Source organism: Neofelis nebulosa, chromosome 9 (genome assembly GCF_028018385.1).
Source record: "Neofelis nebulosa isolate mNeoNeb1 chromosome 9, mNeoNeb1.pri, whole genome shotgun sequence".
NCBI lineage: Eukaryota > Metazoa > Chordata > Mammalia > Carnivora > Felidae > Neofelis > Neofelis nebulosa.
In genome coordinates this window covers 34,990,605-35,018,408 of record NC_080790.1, presented here as the reverse complement: position 1 = coordinate 35,018,408, position 27,804 = coordinate 34,990,605, and the positions used below count along the sequence as shown (strand labels likewise).

The window sequence follows — 27,804 nt, the reverse complement described above, 5'->3', positions numbered from 1 at the left end:
AAATATAGTTTAAAATCTGCGCAATCATAGAAATTTGCAGTGCTATAGTCAAATTCCCCATTTCCATGAAAACAATGCTTTCATCTGTACCACTCAACTTTTATTCCTACACTAACACCCAAAGGTAAGAGTAAAGTCATTTCCTTAATAAAATGTTTAACAAATACTTTTCAAACAGCTAGTAACAGCTGCCAGACATTATCTGAATCCTGGGAAAGTCAGACTTATTAGGGAAGACAGACATGTAAATTAGGACTTTCCTTCTGAGCAGAGAAACAAGGATCCCCTTATTCCTACGTTATTTGTGGTGATTTCCACGGTCTGATGCAGACTCCAGAGAGACAAAGGGAAGTTGTTTCAGCGTGTTTAAGGTGAGGGGGATGAATAAGAGAAACCAGGGCATGCTGCTCTCCCAATCCCCAGGGGAAATGTCTCAGGCACCCCAAGTTGGTTCCCTGTCAACCCCTACCTCTCTTCTTGTGGATTCTCAGACTCTGATCGGTATAGCTAGTTTTCTTTCTGCTGTTACCACCTGTTACTGCTAATAAATAAGCTCTCTCTGCTCCCAGCCCACTGATTTTAGAACAACATCTCTAATTTTTCTTATAAACTTCTACTCTGAAGGAAGCATGATAGTCTGGATATTTTTTCAGCTTTTTCTTAATAGTAAAAAAAAAAAGGGGGGGGGTGTTGAAAAAGGTTATTTTCAATGTTGCTCTTGTAATTTTTTTCACCTACCAGAGAAAAGGGCAAAGTGGACCTACGTGTTTGGGTACAAATGGGGCTTAAAAATTTATCTTTATTTCTGAGAAAAATCAATTTGAGGTAAAGCTAAAGAAATGCCAAAGCCTATTATGGGGGCTGGGAAGAGGAGCTGTAGTGAGAAAAAGAAGGGGACCAAACTATGAGTTTATTCTCCCCCCCTCCCATTTTATAATATGGCCATGCATATTTAAAAAAATTTTTTTTTAAACATTTATATTTATTTTTGAGAGACAGAGAGAGAGCATGAGCAGGGGGAGGGGCAGAGAGAGAGGGAGACACAGAATCCAAAGCAGGTTCCAGGCTCCAAGCTATCAGCACAGAGCCTGATGTGGGGTTCGAACTCACAAACTGCGAGATCATGACCTGAGCCTAAGTCGGATGCTTAACCAACTGAGCCACCCAGGTGTCCCTGTTTCTTTCTTTTTTTTTTTTATGGTATTTTTAATTTTTTTTTCAAGTTTTTAAAAAATTTATTATTTTTAAAAATTTACATTCAAGTAGTTATCATATAGTGTAACAATGATTTCAGGAGTAGATCCCTTAATGCTCTTTACCCATTTAGCCCATTCCTCCTCCCACAACTCCACCACTAACCCTGTTTGTTCCCCATATTTAAGAGTCTCTTATGTTTTGTCCCCATTTTTATACTATTTTTGCTTCCCTTCCCTTATGTTCATCTGTCTTGTATCTTAAAGTCCTCATATAAGTGAAGTCATATGATATTTGTCTTTCTCTAATTTCGCTTAGCATAATACCATCTAGTTCTATCCAGGTAGTTGCAAATGGCAAGATTTCATTCTTTTTGATTAACATGGCCATACACACTACCCTCACAGGACCCCGCCCAAGGGAGACTGAACCCTCTAGTCTGTTGCTATGTTGAGAAAAGCAGAGGAGAAAGGTAGGAAATGTGCCACAAATGTAGTAATTGGGACAATCATTCTTTATTACTACACTATAAAGAGCTGTTAGTCATGAGCTGTTAAGATCTTTGGAAACAGCCTTTCAAGAGTTGATAAGGATAGTTTTAATCACTAATTGTTTAGAAAATAATATCTCTAAGTTCACAGGGTTTTGGTTTTATTATTATTTGTTATAGTAAACCTACTATCCACAGAAAAGACAAAGGTTTTAGCTGGATCTCAATTCCAACAAGTAGAACTCTGAAGTAATGGAGTCTATGTGATACTTTACATGACATTACTATTGTTCTTTTTGTATCCATTAAAAACAGAAACTTCAGGGGTGCCTGGATGGCTCAGCTGGTTAAGTGTCCCACTCTTGGTTTTGACTCAGGTCATGACCTTGTGGCTTCATGGGACTGGGCATGTACTGACAATGTAGGGCCTGCTTGGGATTCTCTCTCTCTCCCCTTCTCTGCCTCTCCTCTGCTCACACTGTCCCTTTAAAAACGTCAAGTCTTTAACAAAGTCACCTTTACTGAGAGCAATGTCATCCTGCATGACCCCCCCCCCCGCCATTTACCCACATAGAATATCTCAGCTTCTAAAGCTCCAGTCTCAGAATGAATGGAAGCTCTTGCTATTTTTCAAGGATAATTCTTCCTCCTATACCTAATCCAGGTATTCTCCGGTCTCTAAGAGTTTTAGTTTCCTCCTTGTCACTGGCAATTCCCATTTTACTTCAGGTTTTAGGCACCCTTCAGAAGACTACTGACTGACTCTAGTAACTCTCTACTTCCCATTCCATTTTCACCTTGGATTCTCAAAATTCTCCATTTTCAAACTGGCCATTCTATACTTAGCTGTTTTGGGGCCTTAATCTAAGTTCTGTTGATACTGTAAACCACTAATGGTTGTTTCTTAGTTTTGATTCTTGATTTCTTTATAGCACTGATACTCCTAGAAACTCCTCCCTTCTTTGGGGGCACTAAATAAACAGTTCTATCTTGTTAATTTTTTCTTTTTTTAATTTTTTTTTTTTTTTTACATTTATTTATTTTTGAGAGACAGAGAGAGACATAGCACAAGTCAGGGAGGGGCAGAGAGAGAAGGAGACACAGAATCTGAAGCAGGCCCCAAGCTCCAAGCCATCAGCACAGAGCCCGATGCCAGGGCTCAAACCCACAAACTGTGAGAAAATGACCTGAGCCGAAGTCGGATGCTTAACTGACTGAGCCACCCACGTGCCCCAACTTTTTTCTTTTTACATCTTATTTCTCACCAGGGTCTTTTCTGGTATCTAACTGGGGGATAAAGACCATCAGCCTCACAACTTGTCTTTCATGGTCAACTCAACCAGTTTTAAGGATTCTTTTTTGGTTACAAACAAATCTGTATCTTAATCCTTACTTAAATTTTTAATTACTTAGACTGTATTAATTAAACTGATAGTAGGAATTATAAAACACTACTCTTTTTTAAAATCAAATTTCCTTCGGGGTGCCTGGGTGGCTCAGTCAGTTGAGCATCCAACTTCGGCTCAGGTCATGATCTCACGGTTTGTGAGTTCAAGCCCCACGTTGGGCTCTGTGCTGACACCTTGGAGCCTGGAGCCTGCTTTGGATTCTGTGTCTCCCTCTCTCTCTGCCCCAGCCCCACTTGTGCTCTTTCTCTGTCTCTCAAAAATAAGTAAATGTAAAAAAAAACAATTAAAAAAAATCAAATTTCCCTCAAGTTGGCTATTTCTCATCTCTGTTAACACTTGTACACGACAAATTTATTCACATTATCCTGGATGCCTCACATTCATATCCATCTTTCTGCCTCTGCTTGCACTGTTTCCCTAAACTGGGATCAATGTTCCATATCTTTTGAAGTTTTGTATCATTATGGCTTAACTTAAATACCATTTCTTCTGTGAAGCCTTCACAAAACACTAAAGATCAGGATGATTTCTCTCTCAATCTTTGTACTCTTTAAATTAGTATATATATCTTTATCATCTCTAATTACTTTGTATTAACCTCCTAGAAGGAAAGGTTCAATATTGTCAAACGTAGGTTATATACGGTCATGAATAGCTGTGTAAACAATTTAACTTTAAAAAACAGATCATGAAAAACGTTAAAAACAAAATGCATGTTGATGACTCTCCTGGTCTGAGTAAGAGCCAGCCTACAACAGCAAGACGTACACGTTAAAAGTGAGGACTTCAGTGTGAGAATACTGTACCTTTAGGCCCTTTCCCTGGTGTCGGTTCTACAGTAGTTTTGCTCCATATAAGTATGACTCCACCTGAGTCACCAGTAAGAACATCTCCGTTTCCCAAGAATGCTAAACACTGCACAAATTTTGGTTTTTCGTATTTCTACAATGAAACAATGAGAATTTTCAGTTTTTCCTTTGGCATGATGACTATGTTTACTAAACAATAAAAATTAAAAGTTTTATAATGAAGTTTTAACATTCTGATCCTTACCCCAAAAATTCCCTGTTTTCTTGTTAGTGAATTACCACTCCAGGTCCAGAAAAAAATATGAGATTTACCACATGTTATGATGGTATTTGCGTCTGTTGGATGGAATTCCACAGCCAAAACAACTTCATTTGTTGTCTATGGATAAGAAATAAAGCTTTAGATGAAGTGTATATCCTTATCTCCAGCAAGTACCAATTATAGCTACTGACAATTGAAGACTAGGAAACATTTTGAGATAATGCCTTTTCTATTAACATCAATTTTCCTGAAAAATTTTAATAGATTTTCAGAATAATGATTTAAATTTGATGTCCTCACACTAGTGTATCATCTTTTATGCTATTTATATATAATAACTCTGCATTAAGAAGACATATGAATTAGCTTTAGATTATTTTAATTTCCTGCACATTCAGGGAAAAGTATAATAATAGTAGCAAATCAAGAGCCATGTACATTCTATCTTAAAGACAGATTGCCATTCTGATTAAAAAAAAAGTCTTATCTTTCTTTGTACTATTATTATTGACCATTCAAGAAAATATTACTGATTTAGAGATTCGTCATGAGGCTGAAGGCTTAAAAAGTAGACATAGAATAGTCACTACAGATTCCTATAGAAATGAAAAAACAAAAAAAAAAGAATTCTTATGCTCTTTCTAGAAAGGACAAGATTTAAAAGAACTGGAGTGAAAAAGGAAGAAAACAGGCATGAGAGTCACAAAGGAATTACAAATGTAGTGTTTTCACAAAATTACTGAATTGAGGATACTTAAAAAATTGTTTTTAATGTTTATTTTTGAGAGAGAGAACGAGTGAGCAAGTGTGGGGGAGGGGCAGAGAGAGAGCAAGCGAGAGAGAGAGAGAGAGAGAGAGAGGGGGGGGGGGGGAGAGGGAGAGGGAAACAGAAGATCTGAAGCAGGCTCTGTGCTGACAGCAGAGAGCCTGATGTGGGGCTCGAACCCACAAACCATGAGACCACGATCTGAGCTGAAGTTGGACGCTTAACTGACTAGGCCACCCAGGCGCCCAGAGGTTTTATATATATGTATTTTTTTTCCTTTTTTTAATGTTTTTACTTAGTTTTTTGAGAGGGAGTGTGAGCAGGGGAGGAGCAGAGAGAGAGGGAGACACAGATTCTGAAGTAGGCTCTAGGCTCTGAGCTGTCAGCACAGAGCCCGACATAGGGCTCAAACCCACAAACTGTGAGATTATGACCTGAGCTGAAAGTCAGGCGCTCAACGGACTTAGCCACCCAGATGCCCCTGCATTTTAATAATTAAACAGCCCTTAGTTTTCACTTGGATAAAATAAAAACTACTTGACAGTTGAATCTCATGCCAAATGGATTAACTGATGGTTATAAAGCTAACTACAAATATTTCCAGTATACAAACCCATAGTGCTAGTGGTAAGATATCAAGACATGATTTGAAATAATCTATGAAATTAAATCGCTTTGGGTATGAGTGTAGCATAATAGAATATTTTACTTGGATTTTTATTGTTGTATATTATATATACATATATACACACACACATTAAAGTACACAAATCCTAAGTGCATAGCTTGATAAATTTTCACAAATCGAACACATCTCTGCATAGAAGAAAAAGAACATTATTACTAACATCGCACAAACACCTTAGATCCCTTTAGAAAAGGGGACACTATCCCCTACCTCTGTTCAAGCAGCTATGATCCTGATTTGTGGCAGCACAGATTACTCTGCTTTATTTAAATGGAATCACACAGAATATACTCCTTTGTGTCTGGCCCTATTTTATCTACATTACATTCATGAGATTTACTTCATATTGGTGCATATATTGTAATTTTTTCCTCATTACTGTATTGTATTCTTTTATATGTAAAGACCACGTTATTGATTTATCCATCCTCCTATAACTGGCATTTGGGTAACTTCCTTTTTTTTTTGTTTTTTGCTACCATTATTTTTGATTACTTGTCTTTTGGTCAACACATGTATATACTTCTGTTGGATTTATACCAAGGAGTGGAACAGGATGGTAGAGGGTATGCACATGTGTATGTTCAAACTTAGAAGGTAATGCCAAGCAGTTTTCCAAAATGGCTGTGTCAATTTCTATGTCCAACATACAGGAGTGTATGCGAGTTCCGGTTACTTTACACCCTCATCAACTTTAGTTATTTTTGTCTACTTTCATCCCTTCATATTTCCACATACACTTAGCTTGTCAACATCCATGAAAATCATGCTGAGATTTTGACTATGTTGAAAGTACAGATCAGGGGCACCTGGGTGGCTCAGTCGGCTAAGGGTCTGACTTCGGCTCAGGTCATGATCTCACAGCTCATGAGTTTGAGCCCCGTGTCGGGCTCTGTGCTGACAGCTCAGAGCCTGGAGCCTGCTTCGGATTCTGTGTTTCCCTCTCTCTGCCCCACCCCTGCTTGAGCTGTTTCTCTCTGTCTCTCAAAAAATGAATAAATGGGGGCGCCTGGGTGGCTCAGTCGGTTGGGCGGCCGACTTCGGCTCAGGTCATGATCTCGCGGTCCGTGAGTTCGAGCCCCGCGTCGGGCTCTGTGCTGACAGCTCAGAGCCTGGAGCCTGTTTCAGATTCTGTGTCTCCCTCTCTCTGACCCTCCCCCATTCATGCTCTGTCTCTCTCTGTCTCAAAAATAAATAAACGTTAAAAAAAATTAAAAAAAAAAAAAAAAAAAGAATAAATGTTAAAAAAATGTTAAAATGTTTAAAAAATTAAAAAAAGAAAGTACAGATCAGAAATAAATTTTTAAAAAGTACAGATCAATATGCAGAGAAGTAACAATTTGTATATCCACGATTATTGTATATTCTATCCACGATTATTGTATATTCTATCCACGATTATTGTATATTCCTCCATTTATTTAGGTCTTCCTTAGTTTCTGTCAATAAGGTTTTGAAGTTGCCTTATTGAATTTCAAACTTCTATAAATTAACTAGGTATGTACCAGTTCCCAAATTTTTGTGACTTAACAAAAATAGAGCTTACCTACAGTGGAAGAGAATAAGGTCAACACACAGGGGAAAAAGGAGAGACAAGAGAGTCAGTGATCCGGTCCCTGAATCAAGTCATTCCTGAGATAAAATTCCTCTCTGACCTTTATTAGAGGTTTTCTTTTTCTCCCTAAACATGAATAAATTCTCTTTAAGTTATCTTTAGTTGTTTTTCAGTCACTTGCACTGGAAAGAGCTCTAATACAGACATCTGGGACAGACCTTAGGGAACTTCAGTGTGAGAAGCAAGGGGAAAAGAGCTTCTAGCTTGCACAAGTAGCTGGAATGTGGTGTTAATCACGGAGAGGCGAAAACTGTTTGGGGCCTAAGGGGGATGACTGGTGCACATTGGGACATGTTGATTTTGACTTGCAGGACAGGACACTCAAATAAATGAGAGAGATCTGGGCTAGAGTTAACTGATCCGGGACACAGTAGACAGTAACTAAGGCCATGAGAGAATACATGATACCAGTGGAGGACACAGGATATAACTCTGAAGAATACCAACATTTAAGGTCTTGGAAAGGAGAACACAGAGTGGCCAGTAGGAGGAAAACCACAAGACATCATCTGATAGCCTTTACTACAAAGGATCAAACGCACACATTTTACTTCGGTATAACATCCTTATGTTTCAATGTTAAATTACTCTAAATGATGGCTGAAAGACAATCTATATCTTCATTTATGTTTTTCAAGGTTTGAGGTTTCTGGGCATGTTATATTCTTTTCAATTAAAAATCAAATCTACTCTATTTTTTTCAAAAGATTAACTCACACTATTTAAAAGAATCTCTTTTTGGCCAACAAGCTGAAAGCTTTAGCTTATACCAAACAAAACTGCTGAGAGAGAGTGTGCTCAACTAAAAAGGAATGTGATGTTATTTAAGAGTACAGCAAATATGTCATAGGCTTTTTTTAGTCATCCTGTCACTCTGAATCCCTCTGAAAGCCTGTCAGAAGGAGGCCATTTTGACCCATATTTGCAGCATTAACCTTATATTCTTCTCTTACAAGTTAGAGCCAGATCCACACAAAGGGATCAACCCTATTCTATAGCAATTATAAATACTATAGCAGTTTATGTAGTAATCCCATACATGTATTAAAACCAAAAAACTTATCCTTAATGTTAGTTATATTCCAAAGGATGAATTTTTCCTTTAGATTTTTAATGCTTTAAAGATTGAATAAATGACAAATTTTGTTAAAGAGAAACCAGATAGCGTAATCAGAGTTAATTTTGAGATTAGATATCCATCTACTTTGGCATTTCAGTAGCACAATATGTCTGAAGTATCACTGAAATTTGGTTGAAGTTGCTTGACTATTTTATCTTAAGAATACTTTGGGGTGCCTGGGTGGCTCAGTTAGCTAAGCATCGACTCCTGGTTTTGGCTCAGGTTCCTGATCTCAAGGTTCGTGAGTTCAAGCCATGCGTTGGGCTCTGCGCTGTCATGGCAGAGCCTGCTTTGGATTCTCTCTCTCCCTCTCTCTCTGCCCCTCCCCTGGTCTTTCTTTCTTTCTCTCAAAATAAAGAATACTGGGGTGCCTGGGTGGCTCAGTTGGTTGAGCATCCAACTATTGATTTTAGCTCAGGTCATGATTTCACCGTTTGTGGGATCGAGCCCCACGTCGGGCTCTGCACTGACAGCATGGAGCCTACTTGGGATTCTCTCTCACCCTCTCTCTCTGCTCCTCCCCTGCTTGAGCACTCCCTCTCTCTAAATAAATAAATAAACAAACAAACATTAAAGAAAAAAGAATACTTTAAGAACTGATCTCAGAATCTATAGATAACTATCACAGAAAGTATAAATAGGTGTTGTTAAAAAAAAAAAAAAGAATACTTTAAGAATGGTATTCCTAATACCACAAAATGACGACAAATCAATAAATCTAATGAATATGGCCAACTGGTATGCTCTTGCAACTTAAGGATATGCAGTATACATCCAAGGATCTGAAAAAAAATAATGTATTCTAAAAAATAATACTCAATTAAAATTTATTTTGATTTACCTTTATTTCTGCTCCCTTTGATTTTTTCTGCCAATCCCAAACAGTAAGCATATGCTCATTGGAGTCATCAATAACACATAAATGAACACCTGAATCCTAAAGAAAAGTCAATTCAAGGCATTTAAAACTTTTCAGATAAGGGTGACTTTCTAAGAAGAAATACCGTATTATTAAAACTGGCAACATTAATATAATCCCAAACCCTTTAAACTTGAAAAGGATATAAACTTGAAATAAAATGATTATACTATTTACTGACTGTATTTTCTTCAGAAATATAATGATTCTTTTTAAAAATACTTCCTGTTTTTAATCTTGTTTCCAAGGTTAACTTCCACTTACTATATAGTTACTTGTATTATTCAAATAGCAATTTAGCTTTCCATGATATACCTGACTTACATTAACACAGATAAACAAGATAAATAAAATGTAAATAACTTCTTTTCTAGGAGAACTGGCCAGCTTTCATGTCTGTAAATTTTCTAAATAAAATAAGATTTCCATGATTCAAGCTGAAGCAAAAGCATAGCTTACTGCTTATTTCAACTGGACCATGCTATACATATATTCCTCTAACAATTTCCTGCTATTACACTGGAATCCTAGTTCAGAACAGAACAAAAGTATAATTAAGTATAACAACCTGTATCCCATTTAAACCAGAGTACTTTAGTACCTAGGTTAAAATGCTGGCCACTGCTAAGCAACAGCTAACAATTCAGAGTTATCACTTTGTATGAACACAGACACAGACACAAAATTGAGCTTGACTTCTTTCCTGCAGCTTGCTTACTTCCTTAAAAATTGTTACTTACTGCTTTTGAAAAATCCAGGCATCCTACTCCACGCTCAAAGGTCCCAAGTCCAATAATTTGCAGAGTGGATAAACTAACTGAATCCCACACTCTGACATGGGGTTGCAGAGGCTGCAAAAACAAGGGGAAAAATACAATAGCAAGACTAACTGGTATTCAGGTGGATGCAAGTAAATACTACTATCACACAGAACTGCATTCCATCTTTCAAAAGCAGTGGGTCTGGATAAACATCTAATATAAAATAGCTACTACATTTAGACATGACCCCAAAGAATCTTGAGCAGATATTTTCTTCTCATACCATGAAAACAAGAAAATAACAACAGTGATAACAGTAGCAGCAAATGATTTAGTATTTACTATGTCATACACTATTCTAAGTACATCGCATATATTGATTCATTTAATCCCATAAACTATGCACTGTTATAATTATCATTTAACAGATGAGGAAACTTAGATTTGAATAACTTGCCCAAAGTTATACAGCTATTAAAAGATGGAGTTAGGAGTCTAACCATGGCAAATTTGCTCTGGATACTCTGCTTTTAACATTACCTTCATTTCTAGGAAAATGATACTTTTTTTCTAATAAGTGTCCAATACATTGCTAACCAAACAGTTCTTAAATAGAATTTGGAACTGGAAGGGGCCTTAGAAGTCATCCATTATAACCATTCTGACTCCTTTTCTTTAAATAAACTGAAGCCAGAGAATGTCATGGGTACAGTCATACACATGTTAATCAATTATCAATAATATTCATTGCTGATCCTTACAAATAAGGGATTTGTTATATAAGCCAATTTAATAATACTGAATAGGAACTGACATTTTTAAAGTGTTATCAGTTCTAGTCAAATATAAAGTCAAGAGATCCATCAACATAGTGAAAATGCAGTACCTTCTGGCAAACACTGATAAGTTATGCTATGTTAAAAAAAAAAAAAAAATCAACAAGCTTACAAGTCCTCCCAATTTTACAAGTAAATAGTTTCCTTAGGGAGAACACTTATTTTTAGAGAAAAATATTGAAGTAGTATGATTCTGTTTTTTGGAATCTTCTTACATTCTACTATTTTTTCCCTGCTTATACTAGAAATCCCTTAGCTGCCAAATTTTAAAAAAATGAAATAAATGAGCTGCGGTTAAAATTCCTATCAACTCCATTCTAATGACAATGTCACTGATACAGCATGCAGAACCCTATGCCACTCACCCTTCCATCTTTATCCACTCCAGCAATCTGTCCAGTTGCGATCCTAATTTTGTCAGGATGTATAGCAAGGCTAAAAAGCAGTATTAACAACAGTTTTAAATATGGGAAACATTTCAAGTAGCCGAAAGTATGCCTTAGTATCAACATTTATCAATTTTCAAACATTTTTAATCATTAATAAATTCTCATTGTGAGAATTTATTTAGCAAATCAAATAAACATCAATCATCTAGAAGATGTTTTTTTCCTAAGTTTTCGGCTGCACTTTTTCTTTCTTTGTTAAATTAAACAAATTAATGGAGCCCTAAATTTGAAGAAAACACATATTCACAATTACAGGGTAAGTTAAAATGTCTTCATCTGTTCCAGCTCCTTTCTAGTCCTGCACATAGGCACGCATACTCAGACGGTTTTATTACGGGGAAGGTGCAGTCGTGCACTGTGCAAACTGTGTGTCAACATCAGCATATTCCCCTTTTGTGACATCATCCGTATGCATCTTATTAACAGCTCTTCTACCATGTCTACTTTTCTACAAAGGAACACAATGAACATCTTCACATAGTACCTCCAACCTTTTAATTAGCTCTTAATGCTGAACCCTTAGGTCAGATTTGGGGCATTTTAAGGTTTTAAGGCTGAAAACTGTGTAGCATACATGCCCACATTCCTCATGATCAACATACGAGTGACTAGCAAAGTTTTTTTTTTTTTTTTTAAAGATGTCTTCCTGTCCATATTTAGACTCCTTTCTATATCTTGCAACCAAAGGGTAAGCTTATTAAGAATGTAAATTTTTTGCTCTTGTTATGTACTGCTCATTCCTTTCCAGAAGAGTAGTATCAATTAAAATTGTCTTAAGAAAAGATTCCACTACCGCTTCCCCATATTAAAGTGCTTTTTAAAATATATCTACACAATACCCATAATATCCTTAAGATCTGAGCTCTCCAGAAAAAATCATTTTTGAAAAACCCAAATTATAAAGAAATGCAAAAATGACAAAGAAAAACACAAGTATTAAATGATACCAACCATTTCACACAGTCTGTGTGACCCAGGTAGTGTCGCTGAGTTCTCTCCTCATAATTAAACAGTACTACTACTGATGCTATGAAATACACTATTTCTCCGGTAGGAAGAAGGTAAACATTAGCACGGCAGTCCTTTCCTCGGTAACCATATCTTAAACAGGAGTCAAGGTTTTTAATAAATATTATTTTTAAGGTGTAAACTAAAGTTTTTCATGGATCCCTAAGGGAATCAGGAAAGTATAAAGAAAACCGGAATGCATCATCAGAACTAAGAAACTCAAGTCCTGCCACTAGCCAGGGTGCAACCCTGAGTTTTTAGTGTGCACAAAACTTAGATCCCTCATTCCGCAAATACATACTGAGTTCCTAACACGTGGCAGGCACAGAGCAGAATATACACTTCTGAACAAAATGAATGGACACCTGTGTCCCTGGAGCTTAGCTCTGGCAATGATGACAAAAACAAACACTAAATATATCATTAGAAATTGTGGAAAGACAAGGGAAAAAATAGTGGTCGTTTCCTTAAGTGAGAATACCTATTTTCACAATTAAACTAAACAAGGAACACCTAATTTAAATGGAGAGAAAGTGCAGAGAGGGATCAAAAGAAGGGTGGAGAAAATGACATTTATGCTTGACTGAAATAATGAGTAAGACAGGAGTACTTGGGTGGCTCAGTTGGTTAAGTGTCCAACTCTTGATTTCGGCTCAGATCATGATCTCACGGTTTGTGAGTTCAAGCCCTGCATCGAACTCTGTGCTGATAGCACTGAGTCTGCTTGGGATTCTGTCTCCCTCTCTCTCTGCCCTGCTTGCTATGTCTGTCTGTCTGTCTGTCTCTCAAAATAAGTAAAAATAAACTAAAAGAAAAATGAGTAAGACAGCCAGGCACAGCTTGGTAGTGTTTATTAAAAAGTTGTAGAGGGCTCACCGGCAGCACATATACTAAAAAGTTGTACAGATGGCGCCTGGGTGGCTCAGTTGGTTAAGCATCTGACTTCAGCTCAGGTCATGATCTCATGGTTCGTGGGTTCAAGTCCCGCATCGGGCTCTGTGCAGACAGCTCAGAGCCTAGAACCTGCTTCAGATTCTGTGTCTCCCTCTCTCTCTGCCTCTCTCCCATTTGCACTCTGTCTCTCTCTCAAAAATAAACAAACATTAAAAAAAAAAAAAGTTGTACAGAATTACAGGATTGGTGAGTTTTCCAAAGCTAATTTGTGTGGAAAGGAGGGAATGAATCAAAGGGCAGGGGAAGTGGGTACAGAATGGAGGCAAAAAGTTGAGTTCAAACTACTGACTCCATTCTGCTTCGTGGACTTTCTCAAAGGTTCTGAGAGAAAAATTTCTAAGTGAAATTAAGAGAGCTCTTTTATATAGTCATTTTTTACCAAGTCTGGCTGACAGGTTAATTCTGGTATTAGAATCACCTTATTAATTTGATGTCTTTATATAAAATAATTTACATTATTTCACAGGTTACAAAATGCTTAACTGATGTTTTCTTATTTAATTCTTACAAAAGCTCAGTGAAGTAGGAGTTATTAACTTGTAAGTAAGGTTCACTGAGGGTGGTGGGGCTGATTCTTCTAATTCCATTCCAATGTCTTCTCTACCACATCGCAAATACCTACCATGATGTTCATACAACACTGTTTGCCCTATCCAAAATTATTATAATTTGGGTGGTTTTAAATTGCTATTGGCAAAATACACGTAATATGTGGAGGATGAGAGGTAACATTTTTTTACTTTCTCAAGTGGTTGCTATACTCATCACACTTTTCTTGTATAAAGAGAATTTTTTTAATAGTTTAATTATTCGAGAGAGCAGGTGTGCGTGCTTGTGAACACGAGCGGAGGAGCTGCAGGGAGAGAGTGAGAACCCAAGCAGATGCTGCGCTGTCAGCGCAGAGACTGATGCAGGGTTAATCTCACGAATGATGAGATCAACACCTGAGCTGAAATCAAGAGTTGAACGCTCAATCAAGTAAGTCACTGGGGCCCCCGTCGTACAACAACAATTTTGACAGAGGTTAGGTAAACTAATTTTTCTTCAACTGAAGACAAAGTGAACACATTTGCTGTCACAGTAGAGGATACACCCACTCCAGTTTCAGCTTCTCAGGAGGCAGTTCTGTTCTGATGTCGTCATAGTTTTCAACATCAGAAGGAATGAACATTGTAATTGGCCGACCTCGCATAAACATTTTAACATATTCTCCTTCTGTTGAAACATAAGACAAAAAAATTAAGTCAGTTTTGTGAATAACCATAGAAAAGTGGATTTTTAAGGTGGTATAGTAAGAGCAAGACAAAAATAGCTAGTACAGAGTTTTATTCTTATACATAATCATTTTTATATAAAGACTTTGTCTAAAACATTGTAGGGAAAAAATACCAGTCGTTTCCTTAAGTGAGAATACCTATTTTCACAATTAAACTAAACAAGGAGGTCAGGAAGGTTGAGGTAGAAAAATGCAAAAAAAAAAAAAAAAATTATGATGGAAGTTTTTCCGACAGTTGAAAAGAAGAAAAAGATTATCAGGGCAGATGACAACCGTATCTACCACACTACCTGATCAACCTACTGATGTTTAATGACATACAAAAAACACGGCCTGAGAATATACCATAATGAGAGGAGTCACACAGCCTCCTAAGCCAGGATACAGAGAGAAGACAAGAGCTCTGCTATTCACAGTGAGTACAGCTGGAAAGAAGACCAACTTCCCTCACTGCAGGAATGTGCCTACAATCAGGGCTGGGCCTAAACAATTAAATTCAATTACAATATGCTAACATTTTTAAATTCAATTACAATATGCTAACATTTTTAAAAGACAGTGCTACGAAACAGTTTTCTAATTAGCAGTATAGGTTCTAAAACATCTTTACATAGACCAAATAGTTGTTTATAAGATCTGCAACAATCTAAAACTAAAAATGTTAGACAAGTCTAGAATCAAATCATATTTGTTGCGAATCTTTTACAAAAGGAAACAAAACTTCACTAAACAGATGAGTTTGTTCCTTAAAAACAATGAACACCCCTCCTTGGCCCAGCATTCCAATGACCTACATTTAGGTAAGTTTAATAAATGTTGACAATGATGGTGAAATGGCTATAAGAGAACCTGAATGGGAAGATGAAAGTAAGGGATTCAGTATAAAAGCCTAGGAAATGTCTAGCACCTACCAACTTGTTTGGCTTGCTATGAAAAAACAGCATTAGAAACAGACTGCACATGTGGTCATCAACCTGAGGCTGATACAACTCTAGGACCTCTAATAATGACCTAAGCTACTAAGTAGAAGAGTACATAATTCAATAGTTTATATGATGCAAACCATGGAAGAAGGAAAGATAAATTACTTGATGAACGTCTGCAAGTATTTCTTCAGAGTCAGATTAAACAACTGTGTTATGGGTGAGAAGTTCAAGTTATTTTTATTATTATTACTCACTTGTGCTTGGCCTCATGGATTGATCTAAGAACAGGCTAAGACCTCCCACGCCAGTTTTCACACCACATGATGTAGGTCTTTATTACTTCTGAATCTAAGAGTGGGCTCTGCTTCCTGATGATTTTTAGCACAGCTGGACTCTGATGAGAACTAAATGATTACCAGCTGCAACTATTTCTCTTCTGCAATCGTATTTATCTGTGTCTCCTTGTCCTTTTTTGTATAGTTTATTTTCTTATAGGTATCAATTTGTTATATAATTTTCCCTCAAAGTTTTTTTTTTTTTTAAAGAATATAAATTCTTAGAGGTAGATATCCTGTCCCTTGGAATTTCCCCTAGGATCTTTGATCAGGGGTATATATCATAAATGCTTTCTGAATGAAAAAACAAAACAATTAGTAGATGCTTCTATCACCACCTAGAAGAGATCACATGTCCAGGGAAGGGAATGGGTTAGGGATAATAGTATCAAAGAAAATAAAAGCTCTCTTTTGCGAAGAGAGAAAGCTAAGAATACCATATTGATTCTTCTGTCAGTTATTATATATCAATTATTCCTTTAGCAGCACAAACAACTAAGTAAAAGCAAAGGAACTATCTAGTGCTTGTCAACTTTTCTAATATAAAAATGGCAATACACGTCAGGATGAAAGTGCTTTCCCTTTCTGGAAACTGGCAGTACATATGCTGGAGGCCAGGTATGTCATCTAGGAACCACAAACAATTCCTGAGACTCAGGGACACGATACATTATAGTGGAAAGAACACGAGCTCTGGAAAAAGACTGATTGAGATCTGTGTTCCAGCTTTACCACTTCCTAGTTGCGTGACTTTGGCCTCATTTTCTTTCCTTTTTTTTTTTAAAGTTTTTTTTTCTTAACGTTTATTTATTATTGAGAGACAGAGAGAGACAGAGCATAAGCATGGGAGGGGCAGAGAGAGGAGGAGACACAGAATCTGAAGCAGGCTCCAGGCTCTGAGCTGTCAGCACAGAGCCCAAAGCGGGACTCGAACTTACGGACCGTGAGATCATGACCTGAGCAAAGTCAGACACTTAACCAACTGAACCACCCAGGTGCCCCTGGCCTCATTTTCTTATTATATAAAATGATACTATGATTTACCACCTGTGATTGTGATCAATTAAATAAGACTTCACACTGTAAAGGATAATATGAGGTCCTCAACAAATATTTATTCCCTTCCCTTTGAGAAGGATTTGAGACCATTCTGAATACTGTCTAGGAACTGCTTATATGATTTAACACACTGGAATATCTCTTCATAAGCTTTAAAATGACTGTCCACAGAATAGTATGTATAGGCAAATAAGCTAGAATTCTGATTCTATCATGTACTTTTTTTTAATGTTTATTTTGAGAGAGAGAGAGAGAGAGAGAGAGAGAGAGAGAGAGAGAATGAACGAATATGAGCAGGGGAGGGGCAGAGAAGAGAGGGTGAGAGAATCTCAAGCAGACTCCACACTCAGTGCAGAGTCCAATGTAGGGTTCGAACTCACGACCTCAAGATCATGACCTGAGCTGAAATCTAGAGTCAGATGCTTAAATGAGTCACTCAGATGCCCCTGCTACTGGAACATTTTAAATTACATACGTGTTATACATTATGTTTCTATTGGATAGTACTTTTCAGACAGTAGTAAGGTCCTCAGGTTGGTCCACAGAAGTCCAAGTACCTGACAATACAGCTTACTTATAATCCAAATAATAGAAGCTTGAGCTCTGGATCCCAAGAGTAGGAAATCAGAGAGTACAAAAGAAGAGGAGGATGTTTCTGCTCTACTATCTTTGGGAAGAGTGAATGCTAGGCAGAAATTTGAAACACTGGATGTTAACACTTCCTTTCTTTGTCCTTCTCACTGCTGGCACTTCCCCTTCTGTCTGCTTAAGTCTTGTTAATTTAATCTTCTACTTTAGCATCTCCCCTAGGCTAGCCTATCCTGCAGCTGTCCTATCTTGCAAAGTGCTCCAAATTGCAAAATGACCTTAATCCAAACTTTTTGGATAGTTATCTAAGGTGTTCTGAAAAAGCAGTATTGCTGAAATGATTCATACAGATACAAATAACTGGTTATTAAAGTTACTTATATATTTAAGTAAACCCTACCACCAACATGGGGCTTGAACTCAAGACCTCAAGATTAAAAGAGTTGCATGCTCTACCAAATGAGCTAGCCAGGTGCCCCAAAGTTACTCATTTATTTAAAACATACTTATTAAAATTTATTAACCTTTCATAGACTAATAGTAAAAGGCAAAAGTGAACAAGGAAGTTAGTAGTGGCATACTCTGCTCCTCGATCAGTTCCCCTAGTGCTTTTTTTCCTACAGCTTGCTCTCTTTTTGGACTTAGAGATTAAAAAAAAAAAAAAAAAAAAAGAACAACACAAAGGCTTTCAAAGGCAACAGCAGAGCTTCGGGCTTTGGACAATGACTGTACTTATTTGTATAATGAGTACTGCCTACAGAAAGCCTCTGAACATCTAGAATGCTTACAGTTTAACACATCTTTCTCCCCAAAGTTTCCATTTTAGAAATCCACTTTTATTTGTATTTTATTATTTTTTTAATAGTTTACTTATTTAGAGAGAGAGAGAGACAGAGCATGAGCTGAGGAGGGGCATAGAGAGAGGGAGGAAGAGAGTCCCAAGCAGGCTCTGAGCTGTCAGTGCAGAGCCCAACATGGGGCTCGAACTCATGAACCGTGAGATCATGACCTGAGCTGAAATCAAAAGTCAGATGCTCAACTGATTGAGCCACCCAGGCACCCCTCACTTTTATTTGTATTTTACAATCTTTAGAACCAAAAAGCCACCCCTACTAACCCAAATCTGGAATGTGAAATTCATATTTAACTATAATGTAGGAGAGTGTGATGCTATCTAATTCTGGCAAACAGAAAATTGGAAAATCTTTACTTAGTTTGAGCTTTTTCTGTAGAACAGTTGCATTCTCCAAAACCATAAAGCTCCAGAACAGGTGGGTAAACAAGAGGCTAGAAATACTAACTATACTTTTATAGTAGAAAGTGACAAAGAGCATTTTGGGTAGGCTAAAATCTTTCCTTAAAAAGAATTTATTCTCTAGAGATATCAAGTCCTAGTTAATTATTCAGTTACACTATAGTAATAACTTAATATTTTAAAATTCCAATGAAACAGTGTGATCTTTAAAACTCTTTGGACTTTGAACAGGGAACTTGATTTGTACAATAAAGTCTAAACTTTTTCAAAGGTTTAGCTGTCAAAATAGATAAAAATTAGATTCCTGAATAAAAAAGGGGGGTGTGGATTTAGAAGGATATAATGTAACCCTCCTATTTCGCAGATTTAAAAATTCTTAGTTGGGGTGCTTGCCAAGTATTCTGTATTACTGTATTATGTGTTATGTTTTACTTGCTAGGACAAGAACTCAGATTTGAAAAATGTGACCAAGTAGTAAAATGTTACCTTAATTTTCTTTGTTCAGACTTACTGGCTAGTAAATTTTATGGAATTCTTTTTTTTTTTTTTTTTTTAATTTTTAACGTTTATTTATTTTTGAGACAGAGAGAGACAGAGCATGAATGGGGGAGGGTCAGAGAGAGAGGGAGACACAGAATCTGAAACAGGCTCCGGGCTCTGAGCTGTCAGCACAGAGCCTGACGCGGGGCTCGAACTCAGACTGTGAGATCATGACCCGAGCTGAAGTCGGACGCTCAACCGACTGAGCCACCCAGGCGCCCCTGGAATTTTTAATGACATGGAGGTAGCAAGGTGAAGTGAGGGTGCACAATGAAAATATAGAAGAAGTGAACCCAGCCTCCTAGGAGCTTACAACAGAGACATAACCAAGTCTTATTTATAACTGTGAATCAACTCATATACTAATTACAGTAATAAGCCCCCTTGTAGTTAGTTTCTTGAATCTAAACCTCCTTTAATCAGATTTCTCTTTGATATTTTGTTTGCAACTGTGACTGTCATTAAAATCACTTCAAGATAATCAGATATGGGTGTTTGCTTAAGCATTTTGGATCATTTTTTACTATCTGAAAAAGGCGTTCTTTGGCAAAAGATGGGAAAGAAGTCTAGTTCAACAATATAGGACACATAAAACTTCTAAAAGACTCGTTGCTGTATTGCTGAAAACTTTTTTTTTTTAATGTTTATTTTTGAGAGTGCACCAGCGAGCACGTGTGGGGGAGGGGCAGAGGATCTGAAGCCGGCTCTGTGCTGAAAGCAGAGACTGATGTGGGGCTCGATCTCACAAACCGTGAGAGTTGGGCACTTAATGGACTAAGCCACCAAGACACCCTGAAAGCTTTTCTGAACTAAGCAAAACAGGACTGTATTTTAAAAAACTCCCTCAAATCTCTCATTTATATCCTTAGGAAGTTATTTTAAGCACGAAATTAAGGTTTTTTTCATTTTATCTGAATATACCAAGTTAGAATTTTTTTAAAAATAAGAAATTCAGAAAAAATAAGATATTCAAAAGAGAAACTTCAGATATCAAAATATTTACCCCTCTAACTCCTTTTCAATTAACCATAGCAGGAAGCGAACCAGGAGGCCCCAAGGAAACAATAAAAACCTGTATATGAAATTCTACTTAAACAGAATTAAGGAGAGGTTTCAACTTTACCTTTAATGTTCTATTTCTTTAAAAAACAACCTGAGCTGGGGCACCTGGGGAGCTCAGTTGGTTAAGTAACAGACTCCTGATTTCAGCTCAAGTCATGATCTCCTGGCTGTCAGGCTCTGCACTGTCAGCAAGGAGCCTGCTTGGGATTCTCCAGGTGACCCTCCCTTGCTAGTGTGTGTGCTCTCTCTCTCTCAAAATAAACAAATATTGAAACAAACATAATACCTGAATCAAAGCAAAATAAAGATTTAAGAAATCTGAGTCCTTTGTATATGGATGCTTGCTATAGTATTTGTATGTATTTTTAGAAAGATTAAAATATTTCACCATCTTAAAAAAGTTTTAAAAGCTTTATTAAAGGAAATAGTCAACAGAATATTTCTGGTAAAACTGTTCTGTGGAGAACCAATTAGAAGTACAGTTCAGGAACATGGCATGTGATTTGCTACGATTCTTCCTGCAATTTCAGTATGTGTCACTGATAAATTATATCTCTTGCTTGCTAAGCCTAATCACAAGTTTCAGAATTCTTTTCAAAGTGCTTCAGGAAAACAGTAACAAGTGAGAGAGTAAGAAACACATATAGAGCTTTAAGCAGTTCACCGACATGCTTGAAGAATGGAGACTTTTCTGGTTAACTGCATTTTCTAGTTTAGACTTTATTTATTTATTTATTTATTTAAACATTATTTATCTTTGAGAGAGAGACAGTGGGGGAGGGGGGGAGGAACAGACAGAGAGCGAGACACAGAATCCAAAGCAGGCTCCAGGCTCTGAGCTGTCACCACAGAGCCTGACACTGTGCTTAAACCTAGGAACCATGCATGAGATTGACCTGAGCTGAAGTCGGACACTTAACTGACTGACACCACCCAGGCGTCCCTAGTTTCGACTCTTTAAAAAGCTTATGCCTGGGGGGTTGTGAAAATACAATATGGATGAAAAGTCTTTAACCAGAATAAAATAAATATGCACAAGACTATTATGTTCTGTTACGAAAAGTCTTATTCTCCATTTCCAAAAGTGGCAGGTTGGGATGTTTTTCTCAGCTGAAAATAAGGAAAGAGGATGTCAAGAACAAATATTCTTTTTTATAATTATTTTTTTTAATGTTTGTTTATTTTTGAGAGAGAAAGAGAGACACAGCATGAGCGGGGAGGGGCAGAGAGAGAGGGAGACACAGAATCTGAAGCAGGCTCCAGGCTCTGAGCTGTCAGCACAGAGCCCGACGCAGGGCTCGAACTCACAGAGTGTGAGATCATGACCTGAGCCGAAGTCGGTCGCTTAACCGACTGAGCCACCCAGTTCTTAAAAGTTGGGATTGTTTAGGGGCCTGGGTGGCTCAGTTGGTTAAGTGTCCGACTTCGGCTCTGGTCATGATCTCGCGGTGTGTTCAAGCCCCGTGTCAGGCTCTGTGATGACAGCTCGGAGCCTGGAGCTTGATTCAGATTCTGTGTCTCCTCTCTCTGTCCCTTCCCCACTTGTGCTCGGTCTCTATCAAAAAATAAATAAATGTAAGAAAAAAAAAAGTTGGGATTGTTTATATTAAAAATAATAACTGGACAGTCTTTAAACATTTTAATCTAGAAGACTGTTAACAACAACATCAAGAAATAAGATCCCTGCTTCACAGGACTCAAGGAATCTTTAACAAAGAAAAGGTTCTCCTGTCTGGTTTCCTTTTAAAATATCGAGAATACCCGGACAAATCTCAGACCTAGGGTTCCAAGTAATGTTTATGTCGCCTACTTAAAATAAGCCAGTATCTAAATTTCAGGAGTATATGGGGCGCCTGGGTGGCTCAGTCGGTTAAGCATCCGACTTCGGCTCAGGTCATGATCTCACAGTCCGTGAGTTCGAGCCCTGCGTCGGGCTCTGTGCTGACAGCTCAGAGCCTGGAGCCTGTTTCAGATTCTGTGTCTCCCTCTCTCTGACCCTCCCCTGTTCATGCTCTGTCTCTCTCTGTCTCAAAAATAAATAAACGTTAAAAAAATTAAAAAAAAAAATAAAATGTTTATTTAAAAAAATAATAAATAAATAAATTTCAGGAGTATATTTTTTGGAAATGCAGTGTTTGGTTTCCTGCCCTTTGTGCCTATTTACACTGGAACAGACTTGAAGCTAGCACTCTTCCCAAATTCTGGAATTGCAAAGTTTTGGATACCACCTTAACAAGGGTAAATTCTATCTGTGGCTCAACTAAGGGCTTTTGGCTTATTGGGTTTGTTTCAAACGGCACACCCTCTCAGCAGGTGACAATACACTCCCTCCCTCTCAGTAGGTAACATAACATAAGACAGTGTCAGCCGAACACTGCTATCCTATATATTCGTATAGATAAATTTTAGCTGTTCTTTCAGACAGAATGCTCAGTTTACACAGGTGTGATAAGGTTTTAGGACAGACCATGACCAGAGCCAACAAGTCAGAAAACAACACATGGCATGAACAAAAGCACCTACACTGAAACTCTTTAAAGGGTAGAGTGAAAGCAAGTTAGTTAAGGTTGGGGGCGGGGAGCTGTCCTCCATTTTCTATTTGTTGCAAGAAAGAGCTTTAAAAAGTTATTAAAGACTGTTAGCAACATCTAGTCTAAGCCTTACTATATGTGAGGAAACTGAGGTCCAAGACATAGGAAAACTTTATTATCAGATGAATAATGTTTCGCTTCTTTCTATAATTTCCTTTGGCAAATTCCTAACTCACATTCATAATTTCAGTCATTTAGTATATGGATTCTTTAACTCAAAAAAAATTTTTTTTAATGTTTATGTTTTAGAGAAAGAGACAAGAGTGTGAGTGGGGGAGGGAAGAAGAAAGAGGGGGACACAGAATCCCAGGCAGGCCCCAGGCTCTGCGCTGTCAGTATAGAGCTTGACATGAGGCTCAAACCTGTGAACCATGAGATCATGACCTGAGCTGAAGTTGGGTGCTCAACCAACTGAGCCACCCAGGCACCCCAATTCTTTAACCTTTTTTATGGTGCAGGTCATTTCACCCCTAACCAGGACTCATTTTTAATATTCTTGCACTTTTTCTGCTATAACACTTCCCTTTCTAAGTGAGGTGCCTAATGAAGCTTTTGCTACTTATCTGCTCATTACATATCTCAGTATGTATTACCTCCTGACACATTATTTTTTTCTTATCATGTAGAATGTAAGTGCCACAGAGCACAGAAACTGTAACTGCTGTATCCCCAAGTGCCTAAGGATAGGGTCTGTCAAAATAAGCACTCAATAAATATTTGTTAAATGAGTGAATGTTTAAAATGTGTATCTGATAAAGAATAAAGAAATGTATCAGAACTATAATAGCTGTTAAAATGACAAGATTACTCCATTTTCCTTCCTTTTCCCAATTTTGAAATGAGTTTATTATTTTCAGATTATCTGAATAACTTTTTGCTACACCAAATTATTGAAGGGTTTTAGATACATATTTCAAAATGACTTTTAAAGTAGTTTTCATCTGCAGTCATTTTTAGACAGATAACTAGCAAGAAATAACTTTTCAATTCTCTAAGATATTATAATAACTGTTCTCCCATCTAAACACACCTGTAATCAGGACCCTACTGCATCAATTTGGTAGTTAAGCAAGAATGAATCTAAGCTTAGAGCAGTGAGGCAGCACTATGAAAGGAAGTAAGAGTGTGATCTGGTAACTGATAAGTTCCCTTTTCCTCAATTAAGCAGATATCTCCCCAGTAAGTAGATCTGAGTCATTCAAGTTCTCAACATGATCAGACTTAACTTATGTGCTAATTCTAAACAGCATTAAGTTATGTGGTATCTTGGCCTTATGAAGACTTAATTCACTTCAAACAGATTTGGACTCCAGTCCCCCAAAATAATTTCCATCCAAGTAATTGGAGTTTCCCTAGAAAATAGTGGTAGAAAAAAATATTCATCACTTCTGCCCCAGTCACTCATTTATTTAACAATATTTATGGAGCTCCAGGCACTAGGCTAGTCACTGAGAATCTCTAAATAATTTATAAAAGGTGTTTATAGCCCCCTAAGTTAGCTCAAAAGACTTTCTCATCAATAACTTATCGAATGAATGGCACTGTATTAGAACCTATCTGCTACATCTAACAACGAATAGCCCTATAGGAAAACTTAGTCACAGTCTAACTTGATGTGCTAAGTCTGTGGAGCAGAATCCAACAGAACTACTGAGAAAACTGACTTACATTTCAGGGATTTGAGTGAATGAACTGAGTAAGAGCCTCTTTTTGGTGGTATAACCTATCCTACCTCCCACACCTAGCCTCAGACTGTCCTGGGTACATCCCGTTCCATTCCATCTCCTACTCCTTTCAACTACAGTTCTCTTCCTTCTGCCTGAGTGCTGATCAAAATATGCAGTTTAATAGCTCTTCTCGTACTCTACTATGGCTGAAGGACACAGGTCTTTCAGGTCAAGCTTTTCTCTGCTACCACTCACCTAATGTACCAAATGTAAATAGTCTTCTTCCCAAATCAAATCAGATGGCTTGGAGCAAGTCACACTTGTCATTGTCAAAACATAGCTAAAGAAATTAATAAATCACATTTTTAAAAGATTGTCCAAAAATGATAGGTATTTTGGATTAATACCTAAAGTACAAGAAAATGTGCTGTAAAATATGCCATGCAAAATGAATGCAAACTTTAAAAATATATCTACAACTTATATCAAATGAAGATCATCTATTTAATGGTTATCTTTTCATCTTACTACACATATTTATTTGAGTGCAAGATTTAAACTGTCAGATATATCTATATATAGATATATAGATATAGATATATAGATATATAGATATATATAACTGAAATTTACCTGGTACTATGTGCCAGATACTACACTTTACCTTTAATGTTTGTATTAACTCTTTGAAGGTTTATTATGGTCTCAACAACAAGAAAACAAAGACTTAAGAAGGCAAAAAAATGTGCTCAAGGTCACATAGCTAAGTAAATGGTGAAACCAGTCTCTGGACTTCCAAATACACGTTTTAACATTGATACTACATTGCTAGCTACGCATCTCTACAAGTAAATTGTCTTATAGAAACTGAATTCCAAAACTTTTATTCTTTTCCACACCTCTCCTTCTTCTCCTCCTCCTCCTCAAATGTTCATTTTAGTAGATACCCCTTACCTAGTTGCTCAAGCTAGCCTTCATAGATTCCCATTGTTCCTTACCTCCTATTCCCTACCTATCTTACCTCTTAAACCATCTAGATTCCATCTACTTCTTTCTATAGGCTCTGTCTCAATCACAGTCAGGCCTCAACTACCTCACAGGCTGCAGCACAAAAGTTCTCTATGAAGGGACACTCCAGTGATAGAGTCTATATCCAGACAAAATATAACTGATTGAAGTGGAAAAGTAATAGACTCAAATTCCAAAAATAAGGCTAAATGCAAGAAACGCTTGACATTAATAAATTCCAACATCTGGGACAATCTTTTTGAGCTAAAATTCTTGTAACAGAATTTATTTTTCTATCTCCTTTTCTAGCTTTTCATTCCATCCTTCTTCCTAGACACTGGCTAAAACCCTGCTCAGTGATGCTTCTGTGGCAAAATCCTTCCCTCTTAAGTATATTTATTTGCCTGCTTACCTGAATGGCTTTGAAAATTGTCACCAACACAAACCAATCACCTATATACTAATCTTATGTTCTTTTTTCCTTCCAAAGAACATTCTACAACATAAGAAAATGGCAGGCAGCTCTAGGAGGATTTTATAAAATCTGAGCTTTTTAGCAAAACATTGTAATAATAATAGCACCTTTTTACAGTTACAATGTTTTCTGTTTTTAAAGCACTTTCATATACCTTATTTAATTCTCCGGCAGTCATGTTAAGTAAGCCTTATAGGTATTATCTTCAGACCAGAAAACTACACAGAGACATTGTCATTTTGTCTAGATCACAAGGCTATTATGCAGAAGAGCCAAGACCAAATTCTAAAGAGAGACTCTCCACTCACAGCTCTTTCCACTAGTTATCACTACCTCTAGTTTTAAAAACATGTTTGATATATAGTAAGAATTGTCTTTATAAATTAAATTTCATTTTTTTCCTTAAAGTATTTCAACCATTACTTAAGCTATACTTATTTCTAAAGAGGAAGAAAGTATGACCTAACATAGAATAATGACAGCAAAAATCAACTTCATTTAGAATTTCTATGCAAAAACAAATGATCCAAAGATTACAAATAAACATTTATTTTCTTATTAGAATCAAAAACAGGAAAAATCCATAGCAATCAAGTTAATCTCTAACAAAAATTTTAACCACCTTGTATCTGGTTAATGCAATAGCCCAGAAAATAAAGATAACTATGACACATAGAAATGAGCTGTAAAAAGCATGCACAGAAAGAACATGCTTTCATTTAGAACAGCATGCTTCAATTAAATTTGCAGGCAATCTAAGGAGAATGTAAAACTGATGTAACAGAACTTACCTACCTTGCAATTAAATTGAATACACATTTACGGAAAGTCTGCTCTCCTTTTTTGGTCAGAACAAGCCAACAACAGCAAGTAGCCAGAAATTACAATTAATATAAAAGAAAAATTCAAGAGGAAATGGATTTGCTAGACTCATTATATATTCAGTCTTAGCTTCAAGAAATGAGTGAGTATTTGCAATGAGGCTGGCAAGACAGGAAATTGAGTTAAAATTGATCAATCTTTTAAATGGCTTTTCTAAGTACAACTTTTATTTTTTTTTAAAAAGGGGAAAATTCTCTTTAGTATTTTATGCCTCTTTGTAATGATGTGTTTATTTCTACTGTTGACCTTGAATCTTCAGAGCTCCCAGAAATAAGATGGATTTTTGGAAAAGTAGTTGGATTCACTAGTCCCAATTACGTACTTCTGTCATTAAGAGGAAAGTCAGAGAGTATAAATAATGAAAAGCCAAATAAGAGATCCAGGAAGAAATTAACTTAGGAGGCGACCAACTGTGTAGCTTATTCTTACCTTGGTTGCTTTTTTCACGGGTTGACATTTTTGCTGGTTGAGACAAAAATGACATATCTTACAATAAAAACTGGGCATTTTCTTAAATGACTATAATAAACGTACTTCTCTTTGATTATTATGAGCTGATAAGGTACACTGAATGAAAATAAGTCAATACTCTTAATAATTAGCAAAAACTTAACTGGTGTAGAAAAGCAAGAGAAATACTTTCTTTGAAAAGGATTTTTAATTTACCTTGGTTGATGATGACATCTTTATGCCTACAAAAAAAGAAGACAATCAAAGGACATTTATGTTATAATTTTACTTGCCTTACCATTAGAATCACCTAAAGAAATTGTTAAAAGTTTCAATGCTTAGGCCACACCCAAGATAAATCTTTAGAAATGAAATTCAGACATTATTTTAACAAGTCTGTCATTGGTCTC

The 27,804-nt window shown here is 36.9% G+C and overlaps 1 protein-coding gene across 9 annotated transcripts in view; it reads right to left on the bottom strand.

Moving 5' to 3' along the window:
- Positions 1-27,804, bottom strand: part of EML4 (EMAP like 4) — a 162,372-nt gene that overhangs the window by 39,299 nt on the left and 95,269 nt on the right. For 6 of the 9 annotated variants that reach the window (XM_058683166.1, XM_058683168.1, XM_058683169.1 and 3 more), the window contains 9 exons: positions 27,611-27,636; positions 27,374-27,406; positions 14,372-14,495; positions 12,270-12,419; positions 11,235-11,304; positions 10,013-10,123; positions 9,195-9,290; positions 4,147-4,281; positions 3,900-4,035 (listed from right to left, as the gene is read on the bottom strand). In XM_058683166.1, the coding sequence (XP_058539149.1) occupies positions 3,900-4,035; positions 4,147-4,281; positions 9,195-9,290; positions 10,013-10,123; positions 11,235-11,304; positions 12,270-12,419; positions 14,372-14,495; positions 27,374-27,406; positions 27,611-27,636 (881 nt within the window). The remainder of the gene's footprint in view (positions 1-3,899; positions 4,036-4,146; positions 4,282-9,194; positions 9,291-10,012; positions 10,124-11,234; positions 11,305-12,269; positions 12,420-14,371; positions 14,496-27,373; positions 27,407-27,610; positions 27,637-27,804) is intronic. The other 3 variants (XM_058683170.1, XM_058683165.1, XM_058683167.1) reach the window with 1 other exon arrangement.